At 38.9% G+C, this 21,975-nt stretch overlaps 2 protein-coding genes across 2 annotated transcripts in view; both read left to right on the top strand.

Annotated features, from left to right (window-relative positions):
• LOC126629435 (uncharacterized) overlaps positions 1 to 21,975 on the top strand; it is an 89,748-nt gene that overhangs the window by 6,666 nt on the left and 61,107 nt on the right. The window lies entirely within an intron of this gene.
• Positions 4,185 to 4,975, top strand: LOC126629437 (ethylene-responsive transcription factor ERF023-like). The gene has a single exon (XM_050299477.1). The coding sequence runs from the start codon at positions 4,265 to 4,267 to the stop codon at positions 4,829 to 4,831; it is 567 nt and encodes a 188-aa protein (XP_050155434.1). The 5' UTR covers positions 4,185 to 4,264; the 3' UTR covers positions 4,832 to 4,975.

Here is a 21,975-nt window from a genome sequence, read left to right on the forward strand (position 1 = left end):
ATCTCTGTCTCTACCTCTCTCTTTACTAGATCACGCTCGTCAGGAAATTAATCGATGAGTTCCTCTTGGTGGTCGCCTTCAATGCGAATCTCAACCCAGATCGATTCTATAATCTCGCGATTTCTTTTCCTGATCAAGCTCGGCTCTTCAACAACGGCCTTTAGTCGTCAATTTTTATCTTCAGCCACATACATGGCCATGGGTATAGGAATCTGAGGGCGAGAAGGATGGAGATTGGGTATTTTTAGGGTTTTGGGTACTTTTTATTTGTAATAATCAAAATATTTGGAAATTTGGGAATTGGGTCTTTAGCAGCGGAGGTCTATCTTCAGGGATCAGGGTTAAGCCTTTTGTTATTGGAAATTTTGTAACTTCCAAGTTGCTGAGGAACACCAGCAATTTGCGAAGAAGATATCCTTTTTGTTTCATCTATTAATTTTTATAATCTTAATAGAAAAAAAATTATAATATAATAATAATTTATGGTTAGTCTAGCTTCTTAGTTTGATATTGTTTTTCCAGCTTAATTTAATCTAAGCCAATCTAGGTTAGTCCTTGAACTTAGTCCAGCCCGAGATAGTTCGGTATAACAAACACATTCTATATGTTAAATTATAGGTGTGAGACAAAATTAGGATGGGGGGCTAACTCACATTGCATACGAGGGTACTGCACTTGGTACCAAATTAAGGAGGGATCTTACGGCAGTTTGGGTTCTCAAACCCTCAGTTGCACGGTCATGCATACGTGCAGCTTAGAACATATAAAACCTCATGTTGGCAACTCTAAGAACTTTGATCGCGATGACCGCTTGAGCTATGCTGGTCGCGATAGGATCGGCATATATCACCGCTTGTAAATGTTTACCGTGTATATATCACCAGCACATATCAACGCTTGTAAATATTCACTTGTGTATATATCAATGCTTGTAAGCAGCAGTGACAACGCGAAAAAAAGTCAATTTCATGTTTAAATCTCATATGAACCCCAAATCCGACCACAAACTTTCTTACTTGAAAGAAGGTATCATGTACAGCACGCGTATAAGATGAAATATACTCACTTGGACTAATACAACTCTCCCAACGGTATTTGGAATAAATTAATCCAGTGGTCACTAAACACATAGACCTAGTTCGGCTTTTCTTTTTGTTCTTGAAAAATAAAAGACAGAAGAATGTTAATTGCCCCATCCCCACCTTGCCCTTGCATCTCCACCCATCCCCACCTATTTTGGTGCATCACGCTCAGCTTTTCTTATGGGCCATATCGACGTCAGATGCCGATGATATTTAGGCCCAATGCTCAGAGATGAGTGTCAACAAGATCACATTTGGACTGGCCTCATAGAGTTCCGGATGATCTTGGATCAGTACTTGATCAAACGCAAAAATTGCAGACCACATAAGCATCTTCTTGTACACACTTGTATACCCTAATATGATTATTATAATAAATACATTTTAATGGAGAAGAATAACAAATTTTTTTAATTACAAACGATATTCTACGTTAGAATGTATGCTAAAGAAAAAGGAAAGTCCACAAAGCCATTGGCTATTACATTTCTAGCTACCTACTGTTTAATATCTATGATAATGCTAGAGAGATTAAATTTGCAAACTAAATGATACGTCATCAATAAGCAATAAACATGCTAATTAACACTTAAGTAATAATCCAATCATCAACTTTCATGTTAATTATTTGGTTTACAAAATTTAGTCTATAAATTTAGTCTCAGTAGCACTAAATTTGTTAGTTCATGTAATAATTAATTGTATGGTGTATAAACCAGTTGATAGCTACACCATAAGTTATACCTAGAGGGAATGACAAAGCATGTATACCAATTTGATTGATACACATAGCCCCTTTGATAATAACACTTAGCTACACATGTGTGTGTATATATGTGTGTGTAAGGAGTTCACTGCTCAAGCGTTAAGAAATTTGCCTCTAGACTCGAGGTTCTTGGTTTGAATCTACTCTTTTTCCATAATAAAATAACAAGCTAGTTACTAATTTAGGAAAAATAAGGTGGTATTTTGCTTTTCAATGTTGAAAATGGGAGCTGATTTTCACTTATTTTAGCCTCTCACTTATCTATCATTATATATTATCATCGGTTTAAATAAATCAAACAAAAACAACGTATAAAATTAAACATAAATATGTAGGTGGAAAAAAATTTAATTTCTCGTGAAAAATATCTCAAGTTCGAAAACTGTACGTTAATGGTAAAAAAAACAAATACATTTGTAGATGGTATATAATGGTATGTGTTTTATCTTCATAAGAAATAGCAGCAGATCTGGTGTGGTACCGCTGCTCGATATTATTCCTTTCGAACGTACCGATAAGATTTTAGTGGCAGTGATTCTCCAACATGCATGTGCAATTATATATGTAGATATATGAATCTGTTTCGCTCTAAAAGATTCTCGTTAATTGGTCATTGCATATTATTTGTTCCTATCTTTGTTGGTTTGCATATTTTTGGTTACTCTGATGCTATCCTGAGAATTGCACTTCCTTCCAATGCATGCTTCATTTTCTTACTTTGTTTTCTACTGTATAATGTATAGTTGGTGAAGCAATAAGACTTGCAAATTTGAGTGGTCTCCCGGCTACTACTCTCTTATCTTCCCACCTTATATATGGTGAAGCCAAATAATCTGAAACGAAAACTCATGCAAATAGAAATTGTCATTTGTCTTAGAATTAAAGAAGAAACAAATAAAATCCTTAATTGCGTGAAAAAAAAGAGACGGCTATATTTTGTTCTTGTTACAGGATAACGGTACAATAGTATTTCTAAATGAGAATGAGAGCCAAAAATATAGAATGAAAATATCTGAAAAAGTTATAACACAAAAACAAACTACAATAAAATCACTAGATAGTGTTTAGTATCATATAAATATTGAATTATCTACGATTTCCTAACTTTTCTTGTGATAACACGTGTATCATTATCATAATAATGATTGAATGGAAAAGTAATCCAATAAGCAATTGTGATTAGAAGTTTCATAGTCCAATTACAACTGTGGTCCTTAATCAAACTCATAAACTACATCGAGGCCAATTAGAGGACCTCGTTTCCATGGAGGAGAGCATTACTACTACTTTACAAGGGCTTTATGTCTATGTCAAAACTCACACCAAAGCTACTAAAACCCACCAACTTATCATGCAAAAATTATCCCACACCAAAAAAAAAAAAAAAAAAAAAACCCAAAAAAAAAGAGGATAAAAGCTAGAAAAATCATCAAAATCCCGTGCTGATTAATCCACCATGTGATTTGTAAACCGACCAAAACCCAAGGGACATAGAAACCAAAAGCAATTGATTAGCCTTTTGAGCATTTGATAATGATATTTACTTGAAAGGGTAGGTCGGTCATTGTATTGATTTGCCCTTGTGACAATCGTCCACCACTCCTTGGAGGAGACAGTTAGAGATGTAATCCAATGGAAATCACACCGTGATGGTTGTTTGTAGAAATCACAACCATAGTTCATTTGGGACCAACATATAAAGCATAGGGTGTAATGACATGCATAAGCCAATGTTGTTGTGAAGTTAATGAAGTTTGGAACCTTAAAGTGAAACTAGTAATGATTTTTAGAGGAAGAAAAAGTTGATAGACAGGGTTGACAGTCGTCAATAAGCGATTACGTGACTTTTGTTGATTGATTGTGAAACGTACTTTCATCAACAGTTGACAACAAACTATAAATCAGTACTTGAGTGATTGTTTCTAACAGAACTCGTAGTTCGTATTTAATCAACCCACTTATATATGTGTCCGAAATTGTCTAAGAAAAGAAAATGCTTCCTATTCACATTTTTCTTTGGCGACTCTAGTGAGTGTATAATTGATGTCATACATTTCAGCACATATATGCATTGCTTAAAGAAGTGAATTCCATTATTTTTTAACAACAATCAGAACCATCTTTCTTTTAAAAAGTTGTTTTCTTGGGCATGATGTGGGCGCTTCTTTAGTTGTAAATGCTCAATTAAACCATGCATGTTCCCTCAAAACACTGGTACCCCACCCACTATAACAATCAGTTGGCGCACAGGGCATTGAAATAACCAGTCCCTTATTTCTTATGCAAGGGCATAAATGTCATTTCATAGAAAAATATAACTTATAAGGTCCAAGGCATGGACAAAGTAAGTAACTAGTGTGAGTGACACTCACATTAAAAGCACTCACATTAAAAGGACAGGGTTCCAATATTGTACATGGAGCAACCACCGTACACTGAAGATGACCCGAGCACCACCACCACCCTCCCAAAAGCTGACTCACAAGGCGGAGGCACCCGCCACCCGGTGTACCGAGGCGTCCGGAAGCGGAGGTGGGGGAAATGGGTGTCCGAAATTAGGGAACCGCGCAAAAAGTCACGCATTTGGCTAGGCTCTTTCCCTGTGCCGGAGATGGCTGCCAAGGCGTACGACGTTGCCGCCTACTGCCTCAAAGGCCGAAAAGCGCAGCTGAACTTCCCCGAGGAAGTTGACCACTTGCCGAGGCCGTCCACGAGTACTGCTAGGGACATTCAGGCAGCAGCAGCCCAAGCAGCACATACAATCATGAAGTCGTCACGTATCACCAGAAAAAGTGACGATGACGACGATGATCATCATCATCACAGCGGAACGGACGGTGGAGATGATTTTTGGGGAGAGATAGAGTTGCCTGAGCTGATGGATAATAGTGGGTGCTATTGGAACTCATGTGGCTGGAATATGACTACGTTTTCAGGTGATGCAGCGGCGGCGGCATGGCCGGAGAGGCTTGTCTCTGATTAAGAAGTGTTGGGTGTGGTTGGTATGGTCATCATATATGTGTACTAATTAATTAGTTAGGTAGATTAGGTTGTTTTTGTGTGTATCATTACTCTTATTTGCTTGTTTAGATCCTCAGGTTTCAAATAAAATCACAATTAAACTTGAGCATAATTCTATACAAAAAAAAAAAAGCATAATTATCTCATAAATATATGAAATTCGTAATTTGCGTGCATGAGTAGCTATTAATTAATTAGTTGGTTTGATGATCTTCAACTTTCATTTCAACGAGTCAGAAAGCCTTTTCATCACAATCTCATGAAGAGATTATTGGTGATCTTTGATGCTTGGATTATATGACTTAATTCCTTAGTTTTAAACTCGTCAAATCGAATTGATTATAGGAAGAAAAAAAATATATAGTTCTTCCCCAAAATTATTACTGTGTTTTGTGAAATGTTTGTGTGTATCTACAACACTGTAACATGGTGTTATTATTCCACATTATGATAGGGATTGACGATAGGGTTAAATGAAATAGTAACACCGTGTCGTCATGTTCCAGGTACATCGAAAGATCTCATGTTCCACATTGCTATCTAAATTTGGCTTTTTTTTTATTACAACTGATATTACTACTTTAAGCTACACTAAAGAAAGATAAAGATTTGACCTTGAGACACAGTGAATTAAAGAAAAATACCCTAACCATCAAACAATGCGTTCGAATGCTCCTGTACCGTTAATTTCATGCATCCCATATGCATTGCATTCTATATTATTACAAGTCAAAACAGAAGCAATTATAATGGCTTGAAAACCCAGTCAGATGGATTTTGGAGGTTGATTGACTTGTTAATGATGCTTCCACTTAGAATTAGGCCCGTAATATTGGAGCTGATTGCTCGGTACCTGCATATATCAGCATGTGCAACAAAACAAAATGGACAAAGACATATATGATATATATTCCATGGAACATGTTAAGTACGCCCCCTAAATTTGACCAAATTGTTAAAATTAAGCAAAAGTTAAGACTTCCATTTGAAAGTAACAATGGTATTATGGTAACCTCAACCTCAACTAGGATTGGCTTGTTAGACAATCAGTGTCTCTAATCTTAATTAATTGTGTAAACAAATGAAAAGCAGCGTATATCAATCTAACACCCTCCCTCATGCACAACCCAATCGTGCATCTCAATTGTGCGAAAACAACTAAAAACTGCAGTAGCGGAGTTTTGAATGATTGAATCCAACATCTCTCGATACTATGTTAGACAATCACTAAAACCCTAAAACCGAAACTAGAATACGACGTTGTTCAACCATCAAACCTCAAAAAGCTGGCGCTTAATAAGTTGGAATTTGCCAATAATGCACTTGTATATATCAACCAGCGATGAAAATGTCATACGTGCCCACTTGAGAAGTAGATACTCTAGGTTTAAAAGAGAAGACAAAGAGAGATGAAGCTAGCAATCGAAGCCATTGTCAATGCACGCGCATGTGAAATGAAAAAAGGCAAACCCCAAATTAAGGCCAAAAATCTAGTTCATTGCGATTAACCACATTTCTAAACTGTGGTGATCGAGTGAAATTGGTCACTAACTCATATGAGTTCAATAAATACAAATTTATTACAAGCGATATTATATTTTAAGGGTATATTAACTTATATGGTATGTATATATGAAGAAATTAGTTATGAGGGATTGAAGCAAGTAGCTTGTAACTCGATTGATTAAAAGTATTAGCACTTACATCCGAAGTCTCATGTTCGAATCTCTTTTCTAGTAATTTATATAAGTTTAGTGTAACTTTTCTTATCACTTGAATAATCCACCAATTGCGCATGAGTTATAGATTTAGTTTATTAAGTTTTTTATTGTAGTGTAGTAAATTTGACAAACTATTATGATATATATATTGAATTTTGGACAAATATTTGTAATTATTCGATACTTTTCTTTGAAACGTTGCTATCTAACTATCTTCAAGGCTTTTCGAAGTGCTGTCTTAAATTCTGATCCACATGCATGTCAGTGAAGTGTCACCAACCCTGTAAAAAGGCTTAAAACATTGAGAAATTCTTCAAGTAAACTTTACTGTGAAATGCATATAAGTTATAACGAGTCCAAATTTGGACCACCGGCCTGTTGTTATATGTAAAATGTACGGGGATTGTCAATTCATATCTTGATGATGGCCGCAATGTATGCAATATTTTTGTTTAGCTATTGTGATTCTAACCGTCGTTAATACTACTGAGAAACATTTTACGAATTAAACAATAGAAAATGTCATTCACCTAATAACGGTTAACATCAAATACAATAATAGACATCTATAATAACATATGCGTCAATATCATGTTTTCTTTCTTCTTCGTAACAATGTTTCCAAGTGTTTTTTTACTATGAAATTTAATTTCAAGAGGCTTTGACGGCCATTTTTGTTCTACGTGCTTGTCAATATATTTTTAAGGGTAAAGTACAAAAAACTACCTTAATTATTGGTGTCATGACACTTTCATACCTTATCTTTTAAAATTGACAATGTCATACATCATCTTACGAATTTGTGCCAATGTTATACCTTCCATTAGGGTTGGCGTGAATTTCTCAGTTAAATGCTGACGTGGCTTGATCCGGAACCAATTTTCTATTAAAAAAAATTAAATATTATTAAAAACTAAAAAAAATATTTAATATTTTTAAATATTAAAATAATAAAGAAAAGTTAAAAAAAAAAAACCAACACTCAATCAGTTCGTCCCCTCCCCCCCCCCCTTCTCTCTCTTCTCCCCATCATCTTCTTCCCCCTTCCTGCAACTGCAACCCAGAAAAACAGAAGAGAAACAAAAAAAACCAATTTGTCCTCCCCCCTCCCCACCCCCTCTTCTCCCCGCACCCACTCTACGCACCCAACCTCCCCACCTTTGCACCCAACCTCGCACCCACTACATGCAACCCAAAAAAAAAAAAAAAAAAAAACCCAAAAACAAATCCATATCCCGTTGAGGTGGAATCGGGAAACCTTCACCAGGCCGATTCCAAAGGTTGAGAACCTGGGTGCGGAGAAAATGAGGGGAATGGGTGTGGAGGGAAGAGGGTGGGTGCCGGGGGGGGGGGGGAATTAGGTTGGGTTGGTTTTTTTTTTTTTTTTATTTCTTCTTCTTCTTCTTCTTCTTCCTCCTTTTTCTTCTTTCTGGGTTTGTTGTGGGGGAGGGGGGAGAACTGAGTTGGGTTGGGTTTTTTTTTTTTTTTTTTTCTTCTTCCTCCTTCTTCTTCTTTCTGGGTTGCAAGAAGATGGGGAGAGAGAGAAGGGGGAAGGACGAACTGACCGAGGTTTTTTTATTTTTATTTATTATTTTAATATTTAAATCATATTAATTTTTTTTTTAGTTTTTAATAATATTTTATTAAATTTTTAATAGAAAATGGGTCCCGGATCAAGTCACGTCAGCATTTAACTGAGAAATTCACGCTAACCCTAACGGAAGATATAACATTGGCACAAATTGGTAAGATGAGGTATGACATTGTCAATTTTAAAAGATAAGATATAAAAGTGTCATGATACCAATAGTTGAGGTAGTTTTTTGTACTTTACCCTATTTTTAATTAAAATAATTTCAAACACAAGTTGGGTGTAGTTTCAAATTTCTTGTAGCTATGCTATATGAAGGCATACATACAAATACACCAATATATAACTTAAGGGAGTGAGTTTTGCATTCTCAGTATTTTCGATGCACTCCTTTTTATAGTCTATGAATATAACAAATCAAATGAAAATTAATAATTAATAGATATAAGCAATGAAGCATTGAGAAGAAAAGAATAGTGCGAAAATCAGTAGTTAAACAGTTATGGAGACTACTAGCTAGAATGCATTTGAGATAAAATGACACTTGAGAATAATTTGGCAGAAGGTGGGAGATTTTTAACACGAGGAATTTCTGCCATGAAAGATGGGAGACAAATATCTTAATGGTGGGACTACAGCCGCAGGCACAGAAATCACAGTTACAAATGTGGAAAACACCATATTATATATGAGACACTGAACGAAATAGATATATCACTGCGGGTTTGTCTGCAAATATTTGTGGAGCCATAAACATGCTCTCTGCAGGGATTGATTTAGAATTTCTGACCTTTTCGCTTTCCATTTTACAGAAATGACAAATGATCATAATTTCCTGCACTTCTTACTGATGTTCAGAGACACCATTTCCGGCTTATATATCTGCGAACTTCTTTTTAATACTTTAACGGTTAGATTTTGATTTTAATATTTTTAAATAAATATTTAAAGATTCAAATATCGGGAAGAACAAGTCCTCCGAAGTATTCGATAAAATCTTATATATTTGCTATGATCAAAGAATAGTTTCATATGGTTCCTCTCCTTCTACACACTATTAATAATTTGTGTCTCCTGATTCTCTTTTGAATTATTCAATTTAAAACAAAAGTGTTCGCGGGAAAAAAGGGTGTTGAAAAACTAGTTTCCTTTAAAAATTACAAATTTTATGTTAGGCAGTATCTCTTTCTCCTCTTTCCTTTTCTGTTTCTTAAGATAACAATATCAAACATGAAGAGAAAAAAAAAGCCAATACTTTTGTACACTAAAGCATTGGAGGACCTAAATTTGCATGACCGGATTTTGACAATTTCAATCTAACTGCTCAAACACCGACGTATTTCGGTGCTTTCTATACACCGATATACTATAAAAAGAAAACCCTATAAAAAGAGAACCCTAGAATTTTGTGTGAATGAGCAAGTATATGCAAGAAGACATAAACAACCCCAAGGAGAGGGGAGGGGGTGGGGTTTGCTAAATTAATGGCTTTGTTGGGTGGTACACCTTTATATGTTGTTACTTGGACCACATAACACACCAAGTCCAAGTGTAACACGTGAAGAAATGTTTTGGAAGAAAGATGTGGAGGGAAATATAAGGGGTCGATCTATGTCTATGTCACAGTTTTAATTTTAAGCATGGCCCTAATGCCATATGATTGTACCTTATCGCAACTGATGTTTTCCCATTTTCATATAATATTAAGACTAGACTGTAAACTAAAATTTTCGGCAAACAAAAATTATGAAGAAGTAAAAGAGAAAAATAATAAGAGAGGAAAGGTGCGGCAAACAGCACAAACACGCGCAAAACATGTGGAGTAAAAAATAATCAAGAAAAATATGGTGGCGACACGTGGATTTTTAGGTGAAAAAGACAAAATTACCCTCGAGACACACCAGAACTCTCACGCGCAAGCAGCGGATAATCATAACTTAATCAAGGTCAAAAGTGATCAAAATAGATATTTATTTAAAACCTATTTCATTCATCCTCATCAAATCCCCCCACAAGGTAAACCTCAATTATTCATTCAAATTAGGGTTAATTACCTAAATTAATTGATTGCAAGATATTATTTTGACATAATATCTTGCAATTAGAGCCAAAAACCACCATAAGTGGCTGGACCCCTTCTCTCCAAAGAGGGCCCGGCCACACCCCTATGTAAACACCCTCATTTCTCCAAAAACCTAAGTCTAATTCTCTTCTAAAATTCTCTAAATTTCTCTAAACACTTGCTCTCTCAAATTCTAACTTTGGCATTTGAGGTTCTTCGGCCAAAGCCCCCCCCCCCCCAAAAAAAAATCATTGTGTGCGCATGAGGCTCTTGGCTTTGACCCAAGGTGTTAATTATTTTGCAGGTGCATTTTCGTCCAAGAAGACGAAGGCGGAAATTTGCATCCACAAATTGGTGCTTTCATTGAGAGTTTGATTCACACGCTCGAAGAAGACTCTCGCATTCAAAGTTTCTCATTTCTCATTCGTTAGTAAATTTTTCATACTTTCTTATTCCTAGAATTTTTTAATTCTTTGAATAGAGGTAAGGGAAAAATACAATGACGGGAAATTCGGAAACCACGACGAACCAAACTTTCTACTTTCAAAGATCTGAATCAAATGATGGAGGACGAGACGTAGCCCCACCATGACGATCCACGAGGCTTAATGCGATGGCAAGAGGAGCAATTTTGCCACCACGGAGAACCGCCACCATGGCAGCCATGGGGACCACCATGGTAGTGGGGAGTGGGCCATCACCATGGCAGCCAGCTCACGGTGAGCAGGGAGCAATTGCGTTAGTAGCCCAAGTCGCCTACGCCGCAAGTCAAGCGAGCCAGGCCCGTCACGAGCCGGCCAAGCCCCTACCCCAGCAGAGCATGCCTAAACCATGCACACCTTCACTCAGCACACAACCCAAGTTGTCCAAACCCAAGCAGCTGCAAAAGATGGAGCAGCCCAACACTTGCGGGCCCAATGCCAGCGTAAGCCCAACGCGCATCAAAGCCGAGCCCAAGCCCAGCACCCACGCTCACCGCACGTGTCGAAGCCTACGCACGGAGTCCATTACACTTCCACTACTCAAGGAGACGTATACCGTCCAAGCTATTCCATCCCAAATGGTGAACAACACTTGTTTCGACAAATTATAGAGTTGACAAGCGCCTTCGCACAATAGACTACCTTGGTGAATCAGCTCTTGCAGCGTGCCCTAGACGACGAGGTGTCCCGAAGTAAGACAAGGGCAAACAAAGAACCTTTCCAATAGCGTCTTGACAAACAACCCTTTAACCAGCCACGATCCGAGCATTCTAGTAGTTTACGCTCCCGCCTGGATCCTCGGGATAACGTATACTCTCGTCTCAGTGCACGAATGAGCGTGCACTCCTAATCAATCCCAAGGACGAGCATACATTCACGATTGAAGCCATACTCCAATTATCAATATGGACAACCTTCTAAGTGAAAAGTTCATTCACAACTAGGTTTGCAATAAGCATTCTCCACCTCACATCGGAGCGGGCTGTTAGCAGTCACTCAATCTAGCTCAAGTTCAACCGACAGCCTGCGAACAGCTCGCTGGCTTACCAGGAACGTGCCACATACCCCAGCAGAGGCAAATTTAAGAAGAAGTTGAGAGGCTCTTGACAAGACGATTACGTAATTTCCAACGTAACGAAACTACTAACGATGCGTTTCGACGAGACATGACCAACATAAATAGGTTACCATTCACGAATGAGATCAAGCAGACAGATCCACATATCGAGTTCACTATGCCTTACTTCACTCCGTACAAAGGAGACAAAGATCTGGACTGACACCTCAAGTACTACCGTAGTATCATGATCCTCTACGGGAACAACGATGCACTTATGTGCAAAATTTTTGCCACAACTCTACAAGGCGAGGCGCAAGACTGGCTTCACACCCTACCGCCGCAGTCGATTAGGAGTTTCAACGAACATTCCTTAGTTTTCACTAAGGAGTATTCGTTTAATCGCTCAATCAAAAGGACATATGACTATCTTTTCAGGAACCTAAAAGGCCTTTGGGATACAATTCGCAACTATGTCAATAGGTTCAAAGTGAAGAAGGCCAAGATTATTGGCTACAATGAAGACATAGCAACGACAACATTCAGAAATAGGCTTCTTACCGAACATCCTTTATTCAGAAAATTGATCATGGGAGAAGAACTGACCCTGGTAGTTTCGTATGCTTTGGTGGAGAAGTACACACTATGGAACGAGGCCAAGTAGTCTAACAAAAAAGAGTCGAAAAAGAACGCATGAAACGTTCCCCGATCAGAGAAAACTCAGCGCCTAAAACATTCACCAAGTTCACAGTTCCAATAGGCCAAATTCTTCGTAAGCTCAAGAACGAACCTTGGTTTGAACTGCCGCCACCCCTGAAGGGCAATCTTACCAGGCTAAATCAGACAAAGTATTACGCATTCAATCAAGGATCAGGCCATACTACCAACGGCTGCCAGAAGTGGAATCAGTACCTTGAAAAGCTGACAAGTAAGGGTCGGTATGATAAGTATCTTGATAGGTCCACGACATGGCCTACGCAAGCAAGGGAAATCCTCATCACCCTGTTAGGGCTTTTCCAAATAAGTTCGAAGTCTCAAGCAGCTTGACGAACAAGACCTTGCAAGCCAAGGATTATCCAGTTTGTTATGCAGTTTCTACCTTCTAGCACAGTTCATCCATTTCTTTATTCTCAATGAAGATTCAAGAAGTTATTCATAAGCTAGGCTCAACTGTTGTCTACAGCAACTGCTCAAACCCCTATCTAGGTAAGCTCTCCAGTACGAGAAGATAAACTAATTTCTTTCCAATGCAAGATGGTAAACTAATTCCCTGACACCCATTTGGGTAACCTCTCCAATGTGAGAAGATAAAATAATTGCTCTCCAATGCGAGAGGGTAAACCAATTCCCCGATACCCATATGGGTAAGTTCTATAGTGCGAGAGGGTAAACTAATTGCTCCCTGACACCCATCTAGGTAAGTTCTCCAATGCGAGAAGGCCACATAGCTTAAAAGATCGAATGCTTGAAGACCAACTAAGCAGCAAATGGTCAGGGGCAGCAGCCACTTTGCACTCAACAGTTCGCTCATCTGACACTTCATCTTCAGTAGCTCCGATCTTAGCAGCTCTACCCTTGACTGCTCCATCTAAGGCAACTGAGAAATCAAACTCAAGCAGTTTCCTCATTTTTTTTAGCAAGCAGCCCAAACGTGGCAACCCAAACCCTAGCCCATGCCACACCACTTCCTCAACCCATGCCAAGTCAGTCATTAACTTCAGTCAAGCTGAGCAGCACAAGCAATGACCTCAGCCACACCTCCTTCTTGGCCCATGCCAAGCAGACTCCTGGCCCCTATTAGCCGATGTGCCGCACCACCCCAAAGGTTGCCCCGTGGTAGCACCACCCAAGAAGAAGACAAGGAGAATTAAGTTTTTCTTACATTGGTGTGATGCGAAGAAGACAAATAAATCAACGACAAAAGGTTCTTTGCACGGGCAAGCAAAGAAGAGTGCTAGGGAAGGGGGAACAAATATCCTTTAGTTTTCTCTCTTTCTTGTAGGGATAAATAATTGCCCTTTGAAGTTGATTTAATCCCCTACTTAAGGTAGGCTTAAATAGGCTTTGGAGGCGATTTATTTCCCTTTCCTAGAAGAATCTAATTCCAAGTCCAAGTGCGAATTTGCATCAAAGTTGGAGATCTCTACACCTGCTGCCCTTGACTACGAGCAGTCCAATAGGTGTGGGGGGCATTTGTGGAGCAAAAAATAATCAAGAAAAATATGGTGGCGACACATGGATTTTAGGGGTAAAAGGACAAAACTACCCTTAAGATACACCGAAGCTCTCACGCGCAAGCAGCGGACAATCACGACTCAATCAAGGTTAAAAATGATCAAAATAGGTATTTATTCAAAACCTATTTCATTCATCCTCATCAAATCCTCCCCACAAGGTAACCCTCAATTATTCATTCAAATTAGGATTAATTACCTAAATTAATTCATTAATTTCCTAATGAATAATTAATTTTCTAATTAATTTCCTAATTTATTGCAAGATATTATTTTGACATAATATCTTGCAATTAGAGCCAAAAACCACCATAAGTGGCCGGACCCCTTCTCTCCAAAAAGGGCCGGCCATACCCCTATATAAACACCCTCATTTCTCCTAAAACCAAAGTCCAATTTTCATCTAAAATTCTCCAAATTTCTCTAAACACTTTCTCTCTCAAATTCTAATTTTGGCATCGGAGGTTCTTCGGTCAAAGCCCCCTCCCATTCATCGTGGGCGCGTGAGGCTCTTGGCCTTGACCTAAGGTGTTAATTGTTTTGCAGGTGCATTTTTCTCCAAGGAAAAGAATGCGGAAATTTGCATCCAAAAAACATCCCTTGTGCTGCTCGCAAATTCAAGCATGACGTGCTGCCCAGAGTCCAAGCTTCTCTTTGAGACATTTTATCAAGCAGTTAACGGGCATATATGAAGGGTAACTCCAACTTTCAAATGAGCAGCACCAAGTCATCTATAGAGATTCACCGGAGTTCAGAATGTTAGAAAATAATATAATTACAACCAAGTGTAAAATATTTAATACTTAGACTTACCAAAGATGATGTGAAAATATAAAATTTAGCCAAAACGAAAACAAATATAAAACTGAATATAGGAAATAAAAATAACACGAACATTGGAAAATTTTCACCCAATCAAGCTCCATTGTGTAAGTTGTAGAAAGAGAGAATGACACGAAAGTTAAACTGTTATCATGAAAGTGAGATTAAGTACTTTGCCATTTGTAGGATAAGAAGAAAAGTTAAACAATGTTTGATTCCCTAATGATGAATAATGCATTTTCTAGCAAGATAAGAGGAACATCAATTGGAAATTCTAGAGCAAAAATATATGATCGAGCACATCATATAATTTGGAAGGAAAGAGTTTTGTGGGTCTTAGACTCCACTTCCAAAGTTGGGGTTGATTTGGGTCAGCTTAAGGAAAGGCCTATTGTAAAACATGGCAAATGTTGAGCCCAATTTCAGGCATGGCTTGTTCGCTGGTTATCATAGGTTGCCAACTCAAACCATTAAATAAGGACCCAACAAGGTACATTTTGATTGAATTTTTCTAGTGCACATCAAATATGCACATTTGAAAGTCTAGTTGTATTCATATTCACTTGTAAGTGATGTTAAAATATTCCACATGGATTGTATCTCTGATAAAATTTCATACATGTCGGACTGTACATATGGTAATAAACAAGTTGGAGACAATATCAGTGTTGTTGGAAGTGGACATTTAGCCCGTCTCTCTGATAATTCTACACGGTATCAGAGCTAGGGAGAGAGCTCGTACTGCCACATGATGGTTGGGTCCCTTGGCCCGCACAACGAAGGTGGGTCCCTTGGCCTCTCCCTTTGGCTCCACATGGTTGCAGATGTGTGGATCTCCCATGTGTGACCCACTAATTAAGTCTCACGTAAAGGGGTGTGTTGAAATATCCCACCTCGGCAATAAGAGTTTAAATATCTTAACCTCTGTGCAGGTGATAATTAACAAGTTGGAGAAAATATCGGTGCTGTTGGAAGTGGGCATTTGGCCAATCTCTCAAATAATTCTACATGTGAGAGGGCTTAAGTTCGATTCACACCAAAGGTTTGAACCACATTATTGATAGCTCATTGTGAAACTAAGCCTATCCCCTTCTCCTTACTGTAGATAATATTGTTGTTCCAAAAAAAAAATGTTACGCATTGGAACAAGAGTCGTGATAGCCCGTTAAGTTAAATGATTTAACAGCTTTTGTACAAATGTGTAACTTAAATTTGCACCAGAGAAAGCCTCACACTTTGATATGGCAATTCATTTCTAAATTCGTTTTTGCATTCTATATTTTCTTCATTCACTTTTTTTTACAATGATGTTCCACTCTAATTGGACATTCACTAACTAGTTATCAAACTCCACACAAATATAATATATCATTGATGTTGAGCAAAAATTGTACACAATATGTAAATAATTCACTCGACATAATTTCACCCTTACTCATTTTCCCGAAGAGGGTTTTATTAATTTGAGTTCGACCCATTCTAGACTATGCGTCTATTAATTACAATCCTTCGTTAAAAGGAAAAACCCTTTGATTCCAATATGAATAAATCATAACTTGGGGATTTGGGTATTTGATTTTGCGACTACACCTAGGTCGAGCCCTAGATTGCCTACGTACCTTGGTTGAGGGATCAAGTCACTCATAGTTCTTTATGTGTTTGTTGCGATCTGATGCCTTGTGCAACTCATGCAGGCAATGAGCATTTGATGCCTTATGTAGTTTAGGCTTTTGCAGGAAAGGACTTTAGGCCATTGGAGCAGAATGTGGCTTCATGCCATTTGAGTCTTGTTGTGGCTTCGTGCCATTTGTTATAGCTTCATGCTATTTTGGTATTTGATACAGCCTTGTGTCATTGGCCATTTTGGGAATTTGATCCATTAAATTTGACGTAGCGTAAGTCCATCGAACTTTGTGTTTTGAGATGGCCCACATCTATAATATTTGAAGTGATCTACGTTCTTCACATATCCGATGTCGGCATCATTTTCACACATGATATGCCTCCGTCTTGCTACTGGACTGGTGCCCATTTATTATTTTAGCCCAACTTCCAATTTGTAGGGCCTAGTTAAAACTGCATATGTGTCGTGCCTTTGCCCAACAAAGTTTTGAAGAGGGTTAAGATCCCATTTATAATGGGTTCCCATGGCTTTCCTTTTCGATTTTCACGTGAATGCCCTTCCCAAGCAAAGTTGTCATCGAGCTTTATTTTCTCTTCTTTTTTTTTTATGAATTAAGTTTTTCGGGTTCAAATAGGACTATGTTTCCCCGTCCTCTTATCATCAGCCACTTCTCTTCTTCTCCACATGAGCAACATTCCCGCGTGAGGTGTATACTTCACTTAGCATTCCCCTTTTCTCGACTCCAATACTCGGTGGTCTTCCTCCAGAATCAGAAAACACTTCTGATATACTTGGGTTCCCGTGGATTTCATTGTATTTCGAATCTCTATCTGGAGTGGGCAACCGTTGATTTCCAAGTGAGGATGGGTAAGGTTTGTTGGAGCTCAAACTCTTTTTCAAATTGCTTCAATTTACCATCATTTCCCTCTAAAATCACAAAGGCCCTTTTTTTTGCAGGTCACGAGAGCTTTCATTTTTTATGCTGCATTGTTCTCTTGCTCTTACCACCCTGCTTGTACTTTTTTTGTGGATCGAATCAAACCGAAAAGGATGAGGAAGTAACAAGCAGGTAACTCCCATTTTCATTTGCTTTGTGTTTTGGATTTTGTAGCTTCTAATGTATAAGGGAGAAGACTCATTTTATCCTCTTTATGAAGTCTTAAGCCATTTTTTCTTCGAATGTGCAAAGGAAAAATGCTTGCTGATTGTGACTGGTCAGTGCGAATCATTTTTCATTCGGCGTTGAACATTGCTTCCACCTTGACTTAAAGGTATTTTTCCATGGTTTTGTGAATTGATGATGCCATTTATAGGAATACTTTTTTATGATGTGCCTATTCTTTTGGTTGATGTTCAACCCCTTTGATTGCAGCAGGCATTTGCCTTGGAGTAAAATTGGGAAGTCTTCCAAATCTTGTTGAGAGTTAACATTTTTTCATTGCACTTTGCAGTAAGTTTTACTATGTAGCAAAGGTTTCGAACTTTCCCAAGTGCTTAGAATTATTAAATTAAGGAATAATGTTAATTCTTCCTTTCCCATTTGCAACCCTAAGTTTGTTGAAAACAAGTGATGATTTATGGCTCTAAAGGTGAGAATTGCACTCTAAAGTTTATAGTAATACATTCTTCATGTTTACCATGTTTTGAATGAGTCTTGATGTATTAGTGTCTGATTATCACTTTCCGGCATCTCCGTTTCTCCGTAGAGAGTCATGTGACTGGTTTGGTCAGCAGGCATTGGACGCCCTCTTTTTTTTTCTATCTATGTGCTGCCTTCTATGCTTAATCAGAAAAGAAATAGGAATTATGCCTTTTTCCATTTGAATGTCACGTGAGTGGCCATACAATAGCCATGCTCATGGTAATTTGATCATGCTTGCTATTTGTTGATGCACAAAACCGAAGGGGTCTTGAAACAACGTAAATCCGACCATAAATCTGCAAGAAAGGTTACACAAGATGTATTGTGGTTCACCCCAATGTTTGGGCTACATCCACACTGATATTGTATTTCTCTGAGTTATTGAAGAAGGAGAGAGAGAACTTCTGAGGGTGAGAGAGCTCTTCTCAATATGAGAGGTTTGAGAGGATGAGGAGGCTTAAGAATTGGCCTCCCCTAATGAGGAGAGTGAGGAGTCCTTTTATAGAATAAGGGATTCTCACTTATTACATATTTGCCCCTTCTTTTATTACATAATTACATTTAAGTCCCCCGAGTATTTATACGAGATCTAAATACGGAAACCCTAAGTATGGTACAAACAGTAGTCCCTCAAGTCTTCAGTCAAGAGGGTCTTTTGGCTGGAGACTTGAAATTCAGTCAATGTGTGGGCCGAAGTAACTAGATGTCGTCTATGACTGATACTCGATACAAGGCGGTGCTCAATCTGAAATGATGCTCAACTAGAAGTGGCACATGTTGCGAGGCTGCTCTACTTGTGTTGCCTTGGTTGGCTCGGCTTGTGGCATTAAAGGTGAGGGAGTCCCTTTTATAGAATAAGGGCTCACTCTTCATTACAAAAATGATGGGTTATAGTTGGTGCTCGCGGCGAGGCGGTTGCTCAGCTGGCGGCAATGCTCTCTAATGAAGGTGAGGGAGTCCCTTTTATAAAATAAGGGCTCGCTCCTCAGTACATGAATAATGGGTGCTTGGAGGCAGTTGTTCGGAGGCGTTATTTGTATACCTTGCACTGAAGCTTTGTAGGTAAAGCTTTGCAAGTGAAGCTTTGAAGTTGGAGCTCTGTAAATGAAGCTTTGGAGCTAGAGCTTTTGTAAATGAAGTTTTTTAAGCTGGAGCTCTATAAATGAAGCTTTTGAAGCTAGAGCTTTTGTAAATGAAGCTTTTGAAGCTAGAGCTCTGTAAATGAAGCTTTTGAAGCTGATTGACATGAGTGATGCTTATGAATGTTTATGTTGATTGACTTGAGTGATGCTTATGGATGTTGACATGAGTGATGCTCATGAATGTTGACATGAGTGATGCTCATGAATGTTTATGTATGATTGATATGAGTAATGCTCATAAATGTTTATGTATGATTGATATAAGTAATGTTCATGTATAATTTGAAGTACTAAACGTACTTTTGATCACCTGGTTAGTGATATTAGAGGCAAGTTGCTGAATAATTTTGGAGTACTGGGCGTACTTTTGATCACCTGGTTGGTGATAATAGCGGCAGGCTGCCGAATAATTTGAAGTACTGGGCGTACTTTTGATCACTTGGTTGACGATAATAGCAGCGGGGTGCCGAATAATTTTTTATAGTACTGGACGTACTTTTGATCACCTGGTTGGTGATAATAGCGGCAGGTTGCCGAATAATTTTGGAGCCACAGGGCCTGGCTCTTTTAGGCATATAGGTCTTCGTCCTCCACATAACATTACAACCCATTACTTTGGGCTTGTCGTTTTTTTTTACCCTCTGATGGGGTTTATACAGATGTCTCCGAAAGATAAGAAAAATAAATTACATCATTCAAAAATAAATCCGACCCTTTGCTCAATGGGTGACGCCCATAATTCTCTTTTCTGCATGCCATCACCACCGCAATTATGTCTGCTTCTTTTTATTTTCTTTCGCTTTTTGCTTTTGTTTTCTGCTTTTCTTTCTGCTTTTTCTTGATGTTTTTTCTTGATCTCCCCGCTCATTCTCTGTCCACCCATGTTGTTTTGTAAGGTATCTTTTGCTTGTAAACCCACTTGTTTTTCTTGGACAGCCTAGTCGTGCCCATCCATTCTCACTCCTATTTTTTCTTTTTCTTTTTTGCTTTTGCTTTCTCTCTGTTCACTGCATGTTCTCCTGCGTGAAGTTATCATTGGAAAGCTGGGAGATTGGGACACTAAGGGGCAGCGAGCTTAGCTTCGTCTTGGCAGACCCATTGTTTTAGGGCTGCAATTGTTCCAATAAAACTAATTACCTTCTGATGGGCTGTTAATAATCATACCCAGACATGCGGCTGCCCTTCATTCTCAGCGACCTCTTTTTAAGCACCATGCCCGATGATTCTATTGGCATTGAAGCACTTAGTTGCCGCCTTGAGCTCCTTGTAAGTGAAATCCTTTGGCATTTTGATGATATCCGAAGTGAAATTCAAATCTGATTTCTCGACTTGTTTGACTTTCTTGGAGTAAACCCAGATTAAAACACCAGCAAACAGAGCCAAAACAAAAGCGGAAGCGGTTACAACTCCGGCGACGGCTCCCGAACTTTCTCTGCAGAGCTGGTTATGGCAGGAAGAAGACGACTTGGTGTTCTTACCGCTAACATTACTAGAAGAAGACCCACTTGACGGCATTGAAGGTGGTGGAGATTTTACTGAATTGGCAGTTGGGTTCATCAAAGTAGTGCTCGACGTTACAAACGACAGCTCCCTTCGGGATCAATCTGATAGGCAACACATTCCCGACCACCAAATTGGCCTTCTTCCCGTAGTAGATGAACTGACACGTGTATATTCCCTCGATGGCGATGAAAAGCTCGTTCTGCTTCCTATACCTAAACGGACGGTGGAAGCTGACGTGAGCCGACGGGGCACCGCGACCAGGATCGTGGATGATCTTGGTGACGACACCCTTGAGGTAGCCATTGCGCTAGTTGAAGTCGAGGCTCCGGAAACGGGCAGGACCCTTGCAGTGGTGGGTGTGTAACTTGAAAACGGAGCCCGCACCCTTACGCTGAGCTCGGATAACCCTCCACATGGCTTCGACAAGTGATTTTCTGCTACTAGGTAAGGATGAGGGCGACGATCGCAAGGGTGATCACTAGAGTCAGGCAGATGACGACGGGGATGGCAACGGTGGAGGAGATTCGCTTTTGGAAAAATCCCAGATCTCAAAGTGCTTAAATTAAGCTGCTTTTTTGGTCTTTTCTCCAGCTGGGAGACTGTTCTTGGAATGAGAGAGATAATGGGCTTTAACAAAAGTTAAAATGGAACACGAAAATCGAGGAAGAGAAAGAGAAAGAGGACATTCAGATGGATTAATGTTTTTGTTGTTGTTAGGCATATGAAAATGGAGAACCGTGGGGTTTTTCTGGGAAAGCTTTAGGTTTTTTGGGTTTTTGCAGATTTTGCAGATTCACGGTAGAGGTGAAAAAATGAAAAAGAACCGACACAACTTTTCGTACCGATTCCCACAGACGGCGCCAAATGTTGATGCACAAAACCGGATGGGTCTTAGAACAACGTAAATCCGACCGTGAATCTGCAAGAAAGGTAAATAACACAAGATGTATTGTGGTTCACCCCCAATGTTTAGGCTACATCCATACTGATATTGTATTTCTCCGAGATGTTGAAGAGGAAGAGAGAGAGCTTCTGAGGGTGAGAGAGCTCTTCTCAATCTAAGAGGTTTGAGGGGATGAGGAAGCTTAAGAATTGGCCTCCCCTAATGAGGAGAGTGAGGAGTCCTTTTATAGAATAAGGGTTATTCACTTATTACATATTTGCCCATTCCTTTATTACATAATTACATTTAAGTCCCCCTTATATAAGATCTAAATACGGAGGCC

The sequence above is a fragment of the Malus sylvestris genome, chromosome 7 (genome assembly GCF_916048215.2).
Source record: "Malus sylvestris chromosome 7, drMalSylv7.2, whole genome shotgun sequence".
Lineage (NCBI taxonomy): Eukaryota > Viridiplantae > Streptophyta > Magnoliopsida > Rosales > Rosaceae > Malus > Malus sylvestris.